General features: G+C 33.6%; 1 protein-coding gene across 1 annotated transcript; it reads right to left on the bottom strand.

Moving 5' to 3' along the window:
* Positions 1-8256: 8256 nt before the first annotated feature.
* On the bottom strand, positions 8257-15874 carry LOC117280261 (L-ascorbate peroxidase 3-like). Its single transcript, XM_070186343.1, has 4 exons — positions 15850-15874; positions 15685-15767; positions 9420-9485; positions 8257-8406 (listed from the first exon to the last, which is right to left on the bottom strand). The coding sequence occupies exons 1-4, from the start codon at positions 15872-15874 to the stop codon at positions 8257-8259; spliced, it is 324 nt and encodes a 107-aa protein (XP_070042444.1).
* Between the last annotated feature and the right edge of the window lie 515 nt (positions 15875-16389).

Here is a 16389-nt window from a genome sequence, read left to right as displayed (position 1 = left end):
AAGTGTCGAGCCTAAACTTAATGAGGTAGTGACGAGGCTATGACAGGACACCTACATAAATAAACTTATACAAGTATATACGAAGCAGTAACAATAACAGAGAATAACAGCATACAAATTGGGAGGGGACATGCAAAAAAGGGGAAAATATGATAACTACGACATGTATGAAATCACGTAATAGCCAAATAATCATCAACCAATGAAATCAGATAAACCAATGATATGAAAATGGCACGGCATCACCCTTCGTACTTTTACTCTCAACCTCACCATGTAACAATGTATAAATGAGATGAATGGCACGACATCACCCTTCATGCTTTTACTCTCTTCCTCACCATATAATAATGAATAAATGAGATAAATGGAACGGCATCACCCTTCGTGATTTTACTCTCTTCCTCACTATGTATTAATCAATAAATGAGATAAATACAATGGCACGACATTACTTTCCTGCTTTTACACTCTTCCTTACCATGTAATGAAGATAGTATGAATTCAAGAAATAAATAATGCGGAGAATGTATTTAACGTCAAATATGATGTCAAGATACCAAACTTCAACTTCCAAAATACTCAGCAATTACGAAATAAGCAATTATTACGGAAGGAATAATCAAGGAAGTTATAACCTAACCTAATGATTTTGGAAAAAGTCAACAAAAGTTAACCCCGGGTCCGCTTGGTCAAAACCCTAGATTCTTACCAAAATTCAATTACCCATTCACCCCCGAGCACGATTATATGATTAGTTTCGGAATCTGACCTCAATTTGAAGTCTAAATCTTAATTTTATAAAAATTCTTAATTCTACCTAAATCTCTAATTTCTACCATGAAAGAGCATAGATTAAAGGTTAGAAATCAATAGGTGCTGATGGAAATGGAAGAAAACGAGTTAAAATATACTAACCTACGAAGTGGGGATGTAATATCTCTTCAAAATCGCCTCTAGGCCGAGCTCTAATGTGGAGATGGTGAAAAATGGTAAATCCTGATTTTTAGAAGTTTTAAAGACTAGGCGATCGCATCTGTGAGGCACCTGATCGCGAAGCAGCAGTGGCCAAAGGCCTTCGCGTTCGCAAAGGCTTACTCCCACCTGCATTCACGTTCGCAGTCCTGATGTCGCATTCGCGAAGAGTAATGGCTAAGCTCCCCTCCCATGTCCCATAAACCTACGTGTTCGCGAGAAGCTGATCGCGTTCGCGAAGGGTAAACCCCCAAGTGTTTTGCGTTTGCGACCAAGCCATCGTAGTCGCGATGAAGAAATCCTCCCCAGTCCCCAGCTACCCTTCGCGATCGCGAAGAAGGATACACCAGATTTCAGCAGCGGTGAAAACCAGCAATCATTCAAGTCCAAAATGGTCCGGAGCCTATCCGAAACTCACTTGAGCACCTCGGACTCCAAACCAAACATGCACACAAGTGTAATAACATCATACGAACTTGCTCGCGCAATTAAAATACCAAAATAATACCTAAAACTACGAATCGGATATCAAAATGAATAAAAATTTTAAAGAAACTTAAAAACTTCCAAATTTACAACCGGGCGTCCGAATCACATCAAATCAACTCTGTTTTGCACCAAATTTTGCAAACAAGTCATAAATATAGAAATGAACCTATATCAAGTTCCGAAACTGAAACCCGAACCCGGTAGCAACAAAGTCAACCTACGGTCAAATTTAGAAATTCTTTAAACCTTCAAGTTACTAGTTTTCAACAAATCACGTTAAATCAAGTTAGGGATTTTCGAATTCGATTCCGGGCGTACGCCCAAGTCCCAAATAACGATACGGGCCCACCAGGACCGTCAAAATACTAATCCGAGTCGGTTTACATAAAATGTTGACCGTAGTCAACTCAAATTATTTTTAAGACTAAATTTCACGTTTTCTTCAATTTTTCACATAAAAATTTTTCAGAAAAAGACACGGACCATGCACGCAAATTAAAAAAAGCTAAACGGAACTATTCGAGGTCTCGAAACACAGAAATGAAGGCTAAAACTCAAAATGACCTATCGTGTCATCACAATGTTATACATGTTAAAGTTCATTGACAATGTTAAAATTCTTTATATTGTTAGTATATATAATTTAAATTCAATAAAAATGCTCCTTCCGTTCACTTTTACTTGTCCACCATATTAAATATACGTTTTTATTTTTACTTTTTCACTATACTAAATCAAGAGAAAGATAATTTTTTCTTTATGTTTTACCCTTATCGTTAACTATCTATTCTCAAATTATTTCTCAAGACCTTTTGAAATGCTACCATTACTAGGAGTTATATGATAAAATACATATAATAATTATTATTTTTTAAAGAACGTGAAAAATTTAAAATGGACACGTAAAAGTGAACTGAGTAGTAATTAACCTACTATAATATGTCAAACTACACTCATAATATTAAAAAAATCTTTAGGCTGTCAAACTAAAGTTCAAATTTAATTGGTTGTTGTTTCCCGTTAGTTCTGAACTAACTTCCAGGCATTTATTTCTTGTGTCCTTTCTCAACTACCCCACCCCACCCTCCACCAAAGTAAGGTGATGAGTTAGGTTCATTTATAAACTGTAGTAAGTTGGTGCTCCCTCATACTTTATCTTTCCCTTTCCTCACAAATTGGAATGCAAAGAACAGTAGTGTTAATCAAAATCAGTAAATGTAACATTTATTTGTTCATAAATATCGAGGCAAGAGTGGACGAAATAATTACATTGCATGATTGGTTGAGAAAGTTGAGATAATATAATTGGAGAGGAGACATGAATCGTGAAAGAGAAGAGAGGTTAGGCAAATAATAAGGGAACAGTAAGGTGAGAGCCAACTCAGAAGCCTGTGGATATCATGTGCTTAATTAGGTATACACAACAAGACTCGTGTGGCTGTCCTAAAACATCTATCCCTTACCTACCTATTTTAGTCTCTCTCTATCCCTTCCCATGTGATACTTCTAATTTTTTTTTGGTGAGTGGACCTCGAATACGAGAGGGTGAAAATAGAACGACAAAATAATAATGTATAGCCGTTTTTAAAATAATAGTTGAAAAAATATATATATTTATAAAAATTATACAAATTTTATACACTTTTTCGGCTATCAAATATAAATAGTTTCTGGTGTGAGCTAAAAGTGAAAACCCACCAAAAAAGACCAGAGAACTTTTGGGATGGAATTAGAACTATAAGGGATTTAGTATGATGGATAAGCAAAAATAATCATGAATAAAAATCTAGTATCGCCTTATCCCTTGTTTGATTAGTAATCATGGGATAAGTTATCTCAAGATACTTATCCCAGGATTAAAAATAATACCGGGATAACTTATATCAGCTAGAGGTTGGAATAGTAATCTCAAAATAAGTTATCTCACGATAAAATAGTAAAATTGATAATCTCATGATTAATACAACATACTAAACAGTCAATAAGAAATAATACTATAATAACTAATCCTTACATAATTTATCTTCAAACCCAACGACCCCGAAGGGTTTGCGAGTTTGGCAAATTTTGATGCTATGAAACTGAACCCTAAATATATGTGCGAAAAAATGAGTATAGATAAAGTTACCATCAGGACTTACTGGGTAATAGTGCTGCTAAAATTGACCACACACTTAGTGGGCGTTTGGACATAAGAATTGTAAAATTTCAAAAAAAAAGTGAAAAAATTTTTCAAGTGAAAATAGTATTTGAAAATTAGAGTTGTGTTTGGACATGAATACAATTTTGGGTTTTTTTTAAATTTTGTGAGTAATCTGAGTGAAAATTTTGAAAAAAAACTTTTTGAAGTTTTTTAAAATTTCGAAAAATTTTAAAATGCATCTTCAAATGAAAATTGAAAATTTTATGAACAAATGCTGATTTCGAAAAAAAGTAAAATCTTTTTGAAAAAAGGAAAAAACTTTCTTATATCCAAACGGACTATAAATGTGAGTTTGATTCCCACTATTCTCCTTTCCTTTTCCCCCTCTCCAATCTCCTTATGAAATAAAAAAATTCTAGAGTTAGATAAACAATTCAAAACACACTAAAAAATCAAAAGCAACAATATCTAAATTCTGGATTTGCCACTAGTTATCTCTTCATGAATGGAACTTCCTTTTTTTTTTTTTTTCTTTTTGGGGTTGAAATTTACTTTTTGGAGTGAAAGTGGACCCGTGAATCTAAGAACGGAAAAGAAGAGGGAAAGAGCATTTGGTTGAACTTGAACCATACACCTAAGGGGTCGTTTGGTAGGGTGCATAAAAATAAGGTGTATTCGTAATGCTGGTATTAGTTATACTTGTATTAGTTATGCTTATATTAGTTGTGCTAACATATTTCTTATCCATTATTTGGTTTGATGTATTAAAACGTTGCACAATTTTTAAAAGAACTAGTATTTATAAACGTGTGTTGCACGTTAATAATGACACATGATGGTTTAAATATTTATTTATATGAAGGAAGAAAAAAATTAATTAATGAGAAAAATATTATTACATTAACATAATACGTGAATTCAAAATGAAAAGATGTCATCAAAACTTACACAAATAATCAATTTAATCATGTTAATTAGATAATAATTATAGCTTAAAGGTATTAATGTGATGGTATCTTACCAAACACTTCTTTGTAGATGATATTTTTTTGTGTATGTTTCTTTCTAATGCTTTGGTTGTTCTGCCATAACCAGAACTCTTGTTGTCGATATTGATATCCCTCTTGAAAGCGCAACATATAGTTATTCGTGCACGAAAATATACTGCTGTAAATATAGTCCAATATTTCGGATGTATGTCCTTGTGCTTTATTTATTATAATTATAAAACATAAACATACTGAAAAATATTTTTACACAAATTTAAAAGGATATTCTTTTTTGGTTTTGGAAGACGAAAGTTGATTTTAAGGATAAACACATACTAAGCACATTGACCAGTATCATAATTTCTGCATGTATATGATGTTATTGTCAAAATTTCTATATACTATATGTGTACTATTACATATGCTATTCGGCGGATTTAAGTTTTTCAGTAGCATGACAGCATATTTTTCTTCAAAATTAACTTATATGCAATGAAAAATCAAATTTACCTTAGTCTATTATATATATGGTGACACTAACATACGTAAAAAAAAATAATGAACTTGACAACAAACCTAGATGGTAGAAGGCCATTTGATATTAAAGTATTTGAGTATTCTTTTTGGCAGTAATTGTTGGTATCATCTTTTGCTGAATCAAAACTGAAAAATATTTTATTTTTACCATAAAACTTAGCAATCAACCTTTTATTTAGTTGATCAATTTATTTCTGCTAGCTAAGATAGCTCTTTAATTTCTATCATGTAATTTGCACAAATTGCATTTAATCTAATGATGATAATATTTTTTTTCTTATTAAATGCACTACTATTACCATTGTAGTTGATAACCAAGTGTTCTAGAAGAACCAAATTATCTTTTTCGTTTTCGACCGGAAGCAAGAAGTCACTGAATGTTAGATCTATTCTTACTTTTATATTTCTTGTCATTTAAATTTTTTTCATTCGAGGCTATAAGTATAATTTTGGCAAGCTAGCTTATATGTCTTTGCTTTTGTCGATTTTGGAACTACTGATAGTACTTGACAGAAACTACCTCACAACTATTACTTTTCTATCAAACGGTTCATTGATATCCAATATATCTCTAAAACTCTAGGCAATTATTTTGATTCATTAACGCTTAGCCATAAGTGCTTCATCCCATATTATTAATTTGGCTTTCTTTATAAATTTAGCACTATTGCTCTGCTTTGATATATTTGTGATGGTTATTTTAATTTTTTGAAGAGGTATATCAAATCTAAAGTGAGTTGTACGACCTCATAATAAAATCGTTGTTGGTACACCACTTATTATTATTACTAACAATATCATGCCTCTTGATCTGACATTTACAAGTATCGACATAGGAATATTATTTCGATTCCGCCAGAGACATCTATAAAGGATAATCCCGCTATACCATAGTCGACTCTTTATAATATAGTCTTGAAAGCTTGTTCTTGTTCAGAATTTAGCTTTGATTGTGCTTCCTCGGACTCTTGTATGGCCTTCTTAATACTATATTAATCTTTTTTTACTTTGTGATCTAATTTCTTTTAATCTCTACCGCTCCTTTTATAGAATAAATTTATGTACCTTAAAATTTTTTTAACTTGAAAAATAATTTTAGTCATGATGAATTTAAAAAATAATTGAATTGGATTCTCTTGTTAATAATTAATTGTAAGATTTGATTATTTGGTCTTAACATAAAAATTAATTTATTTTCTGTTCATTCAGATTCTTAAGATTAGTCCACCTCTTTTTTGAATATTTAATCGTAATTATAATTTTATCCACCGTAAATTTTATTTTTAAAGAGTAAAAGACCGATCTGACATTCTACTTTTAGATCTTTATATTTGCAAAATCATCAATGGTATTGACTCTTACCAACCTTTTTCTTTCTCTTTCTCACACATTTATATTCTTAAAAAAAATCTTAGTTTTTCTTTAATAATTGGGAAATAATAATTACTTTATGAATTTTCTCATTAAATTTGTTATCTTCTAAAAGTTGTATCACAAAAAGAATTCTTTTGCATCTTGTTCGTGAAACTAATATTTAGGAGGAAATTACAAAAAAAATACGATCAAGACAAAAGTAATGTTTATCTAGCACAATAAAATTTTGAAGGATAAATTTAATTCGCATAGGATTATACGGTGATATCTTATTACTTTACTTTATATATAAGTGGCTTACTTTGAAAAACGGAATGGATTCTTATAAATTTGTGATCTTTGGTTCTAGAGTTGCTGTAGAAATACACATGTAGTCTCCTACTCTCCTACACGGCAACAAAGAAGGGTTTTGGCGTTAAATTAGTAAAGTATTCCCTTTTTTTCTTGCGATTTTATTTACTTCATAGTTAATTATAATTTTATCCTAAATAAAGTTATTAAATTGCTCAATATTTTAAGATTATTTTGGTAAACCGACATTGTATTCATGCTTTTATAATAATATAAATTATTATTTACAAAATACCCTCATAACTTCCATCACTTTATCGTTTTAAAAGAAACGTATGTTGAGGAATGTTTTTATATAAAAATGACTTAAAAAATTATTTGATTTGTCTACCTATATTATACTATAGAACTGAATATTTATTTATAAAAAAGGAAATATGCTAAATAGTTATATTTTTCTACTAGGGATATAATTTTATTACTCACTTTGTTGGATTATTAGGCAAAGAAAGTTTGAATTAAAAAAATTAAAGGAACATGAGTTGATTACAAGTACATTCCAGTACGTAGTAGTAGAGTACAGATTTATAAATTTATCATGAAGAAATGGGCGGAGTATAGATATAAATGGGGTCTCTTTCTTCTTTTTCCTACTTTTGGTATGGTACCTAAATGAGATTTGTTTTTTAACCATGTCGCTTACGGCACTTAAAGCAAGAAAATGTATGAGATCCAGAAGAGAGTACCAAGTCCTCACTGAAAAAGCAATTCCGTCTATTCTACAATAAAAGCAAAATTTGGATCATCTCTCTGTTGACATCCCTATTTGGATACACACACAACACAGGTGATACTAAGTACCTTTTACCTGGCAAAGGGGATAAAGGAAGAGTAGAAGAGGGTAACCAAAAGAGAACCAGAAAAACAAACAAATTGCGAAGTTCAGCCTCTCTATTTTAGGAAAAACTAATACTCCTACGACAATCCCTGACAATGTTAGGTAAAATAAGCAAGTTGTGCTACTCAATAATTCGCACATGGGATGCACAAACAAATAAATCTCCAGTTAACCTATTATTATGCAATCTGCATGTGAGGTTGAGGTTAAAAGGCCATCTTCAGAACCAAGAAGTCGAGCAAACCATTATGAAACTATATCTTTCTATTTAATTCAATTAGATGGCTCTGCAGGCTGTTATTTCAGAAGGATAGTGAACACCAAAATTGAGGTACACTAACTCATGTAGTTGGTACACAGTAACAAAGCAATTTGTAGTGCTGAATTCACTTGTATTCTTTTTCACCATGTCACATGTTCTAACCGTGGAAGCGGCCACTAATGCTTGTATTAGGGTAGGTTGTCTACACCACACCCTTTGGGGTGCGACCCTTCCCTGAATCTTACGTGAACGAAGGATGACTTGTTCACCGGGCTGCCCTTATACAAGTAACTCAGTATCACCAAACGCCTACAGCACTTTGCGCCAATATAGTGCTGTCCTTCACTGTCAATAAAGCAATGCAAAGAAATGGCTCATTAAACAGGAAAGAATGTGATGCTTCAACTCTCCTTTTTAAAGATCTAGCTAGAATAAAGCACTGGTAAAACTAGCAAACAGCATGTAAAAAAGGCTTTTAAGGAAATTTATGTGTAACCAATAAGTTGGACCTTCCACTAATGCCTGAATACTAAACATCATTCAGTCTCATATTTGCTTCAGACTAGCAAAACAAGGGCTCAATTGGCTAGTGCATTGAGGATTAGTTAGATTAGGCACATAATATCCGGCCAATAATTCTTAGGCACAAGTAAGAAACATAAAAAGGGTAGCCCGGCACTAAATTCCCGCTATTGTACGCAAGTAAAAACCATAAAAAGGGTCGGGGAAGGACCGGACCACAAGGGTCTATTGCTGCATTTCTGCAAGAGGTTGTTTCCACGGTTCAAACCCATGACCTCCTGGTCACATGGCAGCAGTTACGCCAAGGCTCCCCTTCAACGCAAGTAAGAACCATAGTACCATGAAATGAACAGGTGTAATTCCACATCATATATCATGCCCCAGTTGGTCTCTTTAAAATAACATTTGAACACACAAAAGAAAAACAATTAGTCAGTCTAGATTGAGTTTTTATCTATTCTATTTGGACTTAATTCCAACAAATCGAGCACTATCCCAAAAAGTTTTTTTTGAAATTATCTTCCAAGTTCCCAATCTCCCATGCATGAGTTTTGCTTCGCCCTTTTCTACTATTGTTAACATATATGGTTCTTCTACCTTCTTGGTCCCAAGTATCAACTTCCATGCTTTTGTTTTATTGCAACATCTACACCATTACCATAGGCTCTCAATTAATCAATCCCAAGGGATAGACACATGGGTAGATCCCCGTATCATCCTCATCTATGTCTACTATAGCAGGTGAGCATATAATAAGTACTTGCAAGTAGATTTTTGTAGAAAGTACTAGGCAAGTAGATGAAAAATACTTCCTTCAACTTTCACCATTAAGTAGGGAGATAATAGAAAATAAAACTCGAATAAATCTCCCAAGTCACCTTTGCAAAGTTGAATAATTTAAAGCACAAACTTTGGTCATCCCGTTGAAATGACGGTCACCTTAGCATACAGCTCAACATAATGTCTGAACACAGGATCATCCAGTAAAGCTGTTTCAGCAGCTCCCTGGTTGAAAAGATCAATTCTACTCAGGAATAACAAACAATATGAATAAGAAAAAAGATCAATTCTACTCAGGAATAACAAACAATATGAATAAGAAAAAAGATCAATTCTACTCAGGAATAACAAACAATATGAATAAGAAAAAAGATCAATTCTACTCAGGAATAACAAACAATATGAATAAGAAAAAAAGATCAATTCTAACATAAACTTACCAGTGTACATGCATGTCCAAAAAGGGGGGGGGGGGGTGGTTGCTTCTGCTTCCAGTTCGAAATAAACGGCCATAAGATCCAAAAATGAGCTCACAAGGCCATAAATCTTACACAAAGTATGAATTGTCAAATTTCAATGGCTGCTTTGTCCATGGACCACCAAAGCCTGATCTCTCTGGATGTTCCCTTCAATGCAGACTTACCCATGAACTGATTATATGTACTTTGGTGTGTTCTTCAACTTACATTAAGACAAATATGTTACTTGCAGCACATACTGCAACAAGGGGGGAGCATAAATGGTGAAACACAATGTTGGCCTAAGTGAAGGTTAGTTTTGAAAATTGACAAAGGAAACTCAGGCATGAACCAGGTCCATCCCTTGTGTGCATAGACACGGGCAGATTCGAGCATGTGGGATGCACGTGAAAGATATAAGCTTAACTTGGTAAAATTGATATCACCTGATCGAAAAGGTTGCATAATTAATAAGGAGAATGACTCCTTAATCAAAGAGAACACTATCCAAGATAAGGGAGGAATTAGAAGTTGAGATCAACTAGAATTCTTCCACCAAGGAAGAGTAGCATTAGAACTCTAGTTATTTTCTACTCTAATAACTCTATAAATCGCAGGATATTCTCATTCTACAGGTATGCACAAAAGCAGAAGTTAAACGTGAATTGAGAGCAAAATAGCAAGGCATTTTGCAAGCTATTCGTGTGTGATTCAAATGTGCAAACCTAAAGCTACATGAACCAGATAGAAGAACCAGCTCTAAGTATCTGTCTTTTATTCTAGTTCAATTGTAGTAGGTGTTTTCATATTGTACCTTTCAGCTTTATCTAGAGCCAATTGTAATAGGTACTCAGAGTATTCAAGTTAGAGTTAACTTGAAGTTGTCGCAACATTTAGAGGTTGTTTGCCACAACGGGATTAGAGTTAATCCTAGGTTTACAAAAGTATTTTGTAACTGCAGTTTTTGGCTCAGTGATTTAGTGGAAGAGTTTGGAAAAATCCTACTGGGAAGTAGGTCGTGATTTTTTCACCTTTTGAGCCAGGTGTTTTTCACGTAAAATACTTGTGTTCTTTACTTTTCGCATTTACTGTTTCAGCAATAGTAGCTTAAGGAACATATAGAAGAACCCGGTCCTTCTATAATCAGCTTAGACAAAAATTTGGGTACCACAAAAATCACCCTCTCTTGTGTGGTATTGAAATTAAAAACATCACACAATTAACCTAGCAATATAAAGGTTCACAAAAAAATATAAACTTATCAGTGTATGACTCCCTGATAGCGCCAATATATCTTTGTCAGAAAAACCAACCCGGTAAAATACCTCATTTATATGTGTCACACCTACCATTAATTACAAATATATGCAACAGAGAATCCCAATTTAGGTTATGTTAGTTTACAAACAATAGAAAGATCTGAGAACCTGAATCATGTGAAAACACAGGCATTACTTAAGAAGAGAACAAACTAATTACCTATGAAAATCAACAATTTGAAGAGCAATATAATTTAGAAGCTGGAAAGACTTAGTTGTCATAAATCCAAAAAGATATTACTTTTGCACACTATTAGTAATAGTTACTATTGAGAAAAACTGTGATTTAAGTGACAACAAAGGTTGAGCAAGGCGCAGCTTGACCATTGGAAGTCAAAGGTAGGCAGAAAATTTGGGAACAACCCCACGTTAGGTGTATTTCTAGATGCTTTCAAAATCTTTGCTTTAATGTTGAATGACTTGAGCTTTTCTTTGTGATGTCTCGAGTACTAATGGAGGATCTTCTACGTATCTTTTGTATAATAGGATTAATGTCTTTTTGGTAATTACGACAAACAAAATACAGAACCGATAAAAAAAATATAAACAAAATACATATATCCTTTTTCTCATGTCCCATAGCAATGGTTTTATTCACAAACAATATATATATATATATCCTTTGTGAATAGCAAGGTGCGAGCCTTGGTGCAAGAAAGTGGAGCTAAGGATGCTGAGATTGAGAGGCTGAAGAAGAGGTTGGCAGAGGTGGAGACTGAGAGAGATGCTCTCAAAACTGAGTTGGAAAGAGAAAAGGAGAAGAATGATGGCATTCTTCAGAAAATGTTGAAACTCCTCCAAGCCAAAAACCAAGCACCTAGTCCTTCCCAGCCTTAAGCCTCCTAGTCTAGTGTAGATCAACCAGTGACCCAGTTCGGGATTGTTTTTGTTTCTTTTGCTAATGTTTCCAATATTTTTATTTCTTCTTATGCTTTGTAGTAGAATCTTATCAATCATCAATGAAATTTACTGTGTTTTGCTCTAACTGTTTGTTTATATTTCTTTGATGGTTAAAATTCTTAGCTTGATCTATATTGATTAACCCATGATTGCATTTGAAGTAGCCCAATGGCCATAAGTAAGTTATAAAATCTGGTTATCTTACTTATTTATGTAACTTTCGATGATGCCAAAAGGGGAAAAAAAAGATTGTGCTTTACACTTTGAACAGTGATGTTTATAACCTAATGAACCTGGTCCTTGATGATAAGTGATAAAAAGAAAAAATATTTCTAACATTGTGTTGATATTGAGCTAAGTTGAAATATGGCCTAAGCGTATAAAAAGCACAGAGTTTGTCATCATCAAAAAGGGGAAATTTGTTGGCCTAAGTGAAAGTTAGTTTTGAAAATTGACAAAGGAAGCTCAGGTATGAACCAGGTCCATCCCTTGTGTGCATAGACACAGACAGATTCGAGCATGTGGGATGCACATGAAGGAGATAAGCTTAACTTGGTAAAATTGATATCTCCTGATTAAAAAGATTGCATAATTAATAAGGAGAAGGACTCCTTAATCAAAGGGAACACTATCCAAGATAAGGGAGGAGTTAGAAGTTGAGATCAACTAGAATTCTTCTACCAAGGAAGAGTAGCATTAGAACTCTAGTTATTTTCTACTCTACTAACTCTATAAATCGCAAGATGTTCTCATTCTACAGGTATGCACAAAAGCAGAAGTTAAACGTGAATTGAGAGCAAAATAGCAAGGCATTTTGCAAGCTATTCGTGTGTGATTCAAGTGTGCAAACCTACAGCTACATGAACCAGATAGAAGAACCAACTCCAAGTATCTGTCTTTTATTCTAGTTCAATTGTAGTAGGTGTTTTCATATTGTACCTTTCAGCTTTATCTAGAGGCAATTGTAATAGGTACTCAGAGTATTCAAGTTAGAGTTAACTTGAAGTTGTCGCAACAGTTAGAGGTTGTTTGCTATAACGGGATTAGAGTTAATCCTAGGTTTACAAAATTATTTTGTAACTGCAGTTTTTGGCTCAGTGATTTAGTTGAAGAGTTTGAAAAAATCCTACTGGGAAGTAGGTCGTGGTTTTTTTACCTTTTGAGCCAGGTGTTTTCCACGTAAAATACTTGTGTTCTTTACTTTTCGCATTTACTGTTTCAGCAATAGTAGCTTAAGGAACATATAGAAGAACCCGGTCCTTCTATAATCAGCTTAGACAAAAATTTGGGTACCACAAAAATCACCCTCTCTTGTGTGGTATTAAAATTAAAAACATCACACAATTAACCTAGCAATATAAAGGTTCACAAAAAAATATAAACTTATCAGTGTATGACTCCCTGATAGCGCCAATATATCTTTGTCAGAAAAACCAACCCGTTAAAATACCTCATTTATATGTGTCACACCTACCATCAATTACAAATATATGCAACAGAGAATCCCAATTTAGGTTATGTTAGTTTACAAACAATAGAAAGATCTGAGAACCTGAATCATGTGAAAACACAGGCATTACTTAAGAAGAGAACAAACTAATTACCTATGAAAATCAACAATTTGAAGAGCAATATAATTTAGAAGCTGGAAAGACTTAGTTGTCATAAATCCAAAAAGATATTACTTTTGCACACTATTAGTAATAGTCACTATTGAGAAAAACTGCGATTTAAGTGACAACAAAGGTTGAGCAAGGCGCAGCTTGACCATTGGAAGTCAAAGGTAGGCAGAAAATTTGGGAACAACCCCACGTTAGGTGTATTTCTAGATGCTTTCAAAATCTTTGCTTTAATGTTGAATGACTTGAGCTTTTCTTTGTGATGTCTCGAGTACTAATGGAGGATCTTCTACGTATCTTTTGTATAATAGGATTAATGTCTTTTTGGTAATTACGACAAACAAAATACAGAACCGATAAAAAAAATATAAACAAAATACATATATCCTTTTTCTCATGTCCCATAGCAATGGTTTTATTCACAAACAATATATATCACAAACAATATATATATATATATCCTTTGTGAATAGCAAGGTGCGAGCCTTGGTGCAAGAAAGTGGAGCTAAGGATGCTGAGATTGAGAGGCTGAAGAAGAGGTTGGCAGAGGTGGAGACTGAGAGAGATGCTCTCAAAACTGAGTTGGCAAGAGAAAAGGAGAAGAATGATGGCATTCTTCAGAAAATGTTGAAACTCCTCCAAGCCAAAAACCAAGCACCTAGTCCTTCACAGCCTTAAGCCTCCTAGCCTAGTGTAGATCAACCAGTGACCCAGTTCGGGATTGTTTTTGTTTCTTTTGCTCATGTTTCCAATATTTTTATTTCTTCTTATGCTTTGTAGTAGAATCTTATCAATCATCAATGAAATTCACTGTGTTTTGCTCTAACTGTTTGTTTATATTTCTTTGATGGTTAAAATTCTTAGCTTGATCTATGTTGATTAACCCATGATTGTATTTGAAGTAGCCCAGTGGCCATAAGTAAGTTATAAAATCTGGTTATCTTACTTATTTATGTAACTTTCGATGATTCCAAAAGGGGAAAAAAAGTTTGTGCTTTACACTTTGAACAGTGATGTTTATAACCTAATGAACCTGGTCCTTGATGATAAGTGATAAAAAGAAAAAATATTTCTAACATTGTGTTGATATTGAGCTAAGTTGAAACATGGCCTAAGCGTATAAAAAGCAGAGAGTTTGTCATCATCAAAAAGGAAAAATTTGTTGGCCTAAGTGAAAGTTAGTTTTGAAAATTGACAAAGGAAGCTCAGGTATGAACCAGGTCCATCCCTTGTGTGCATAGACACAGGCAGATTCGAGCATGTGGGATGCACATGAAGGAGATAAGCTTAACTTGGTAAAATTGATATCTCCTGATTAAAAAGATTGCATAATTAATAAGGAGAAGGACTCCTTAATCAAAGGGAACACTATCCAAGATAAGGGAGGAGTTAGAAGTTGAGATCAACTAGAATTCTTCTACCAAGGAAGAGTAGCATTAGAACTCTAGTTATTTTCTACTCTACTAACTCTATAAATCGCAAGATGTTCTCATTCTACAGGTATGCACAAAAGCAGAAGTTAAACGTGAATTGAGAGCAAAATAGCAAGGCATTTTGCAAGCAATTCGTATGTGATTCAAGTGTGCAAACCTGAAACTACATGAACCAAATAGAAGAACTAGCTCCAAGTGTCTGTCTTTTATTCTAGTTCAATTGTAGTAGGTGTTTTCATATTGTACCTTTCAGCTTTATCTAGAGGCAATTGTAATAGGTACCCAGAGTATTCAAGTTAGAGTTAACTTGAAGTTATCGCAACAGTTAGAGGATGTTTGCCACAACGGGATTAGAGTTAATCCTAGGTTTACAAAAGTATTTTGTAACTGCAGTTTTTGGCTCAGTGATTTAGTGGAAGAGTTTGGGAAAATTCTACTAGGAAGTAGGTCGTGGTTTTTTCACCTTTTGAGCCAGGTGTTTTTCACGTAAAATACTTGTGTTCTTTACTTTTCGCATTTACTGTTTCAGCAATAGTAGCTTAAGGAACATATAGAAGAACCCGGTCCTTCTATAATCAGCTTAGGAAAAAATTTGGGTACCACAAAAATCACCCCCCTCTTGTGTGGTATTGAAGTTAAAAACATCACACAATTAACCTAGCAATATAAAGGTTCACAAAAAAATATAAACTTACCAGTGTATGACTCCCTGATAGCGCCAATATATCTTTGTCAGAAAAACCAACCCGGTAAAATACCTCCTTTAGATGTGTCACACCTACCATCAATTACAAATATATGCAACAGAGAATCCCAATTTAGGTTATGTTAGTTTACAAACAATAGAAAGATCTGAGAACCTGAATCATGTGAAAACACAGGCATTACTTAAGAAGAGAACAAACTAATTACCTATGAAAATCAACAATTTGAAAAGCAATATAATTTAGAAGCTGGAAAGACTTAGTTGCCATAAATCCAAAAAGATATTACTTTTGCACACTATTAGTAATAGTCACTATTGAGAAAAACTGCGATTTAAGTGACAACAAAGGTTGACAAGGCGCAGCTTGACCATTGGAAGTCAAAGGTAGGCAGAAAATTTGGGAACAACCCCACGTTTAGGTGTATTTCTAGATGCTTTCAAAATCTTTACTTTAATGTTGAATGACTTGAGCTTTTCTTTGTGATGTCTCGACTACTAATGGAGGATCTTCCACGTATCTTTTGTATAATAGGATTAATGTCATTTTGGTAATTACGACAAACAAAATACAGAACCGATAAAAAAAATATAAACAAAATACATATATCCTTTTTCTCATGTCCCATAGCAATGGTTTTATTCACAAACAATATATATATATATCCTTTGTGAATAGCAAGGTGCGAGCCTTGGT

This window comes from Nicotiana tomentosiformis, chromosome 10 (genome assembly GCF_000390325.3).
Source record: "Nicotiana tomentosiformis chromosome 10, ASM39032v3, whole genome shotgun sequence".
In the NCBI taxonomy this organism is placed as follows: domain Eukaryota; kingdom Viridiplantae; phylum Streptophyta; class Magnoliopsida; order Solanales; family Solanaceae; genus Nicotiana; species Nicotiana tomentosiformis.
The sequence above is the reverse complement of the archived record's forward strand: the minus strand, read 5'-3'. Positions and strand labels throughout refer to the sequence as shown.

Coding starts and splice junctions, on each gene's coding strand:
- LOC117280261 (XM_070186343.1), bottom strand. CDS start 15,874: ATGCCTGTGTTTTCACATGATTCAG. Junction 9,486..15,684: donor TATCAGGGAGTCATACACTG/GTAAGTTTATAT, acceptor CTTTTCAACCAG/GGAGCTGCTGAAACAGCTTT. Junction 8,407..9,419: donor ATGTTGAGCTGTATGCTAAG/GTGACCGTCATT, acceptor GCTGTTTGCTAG/TTTTACCAGTGCTTTATTCT.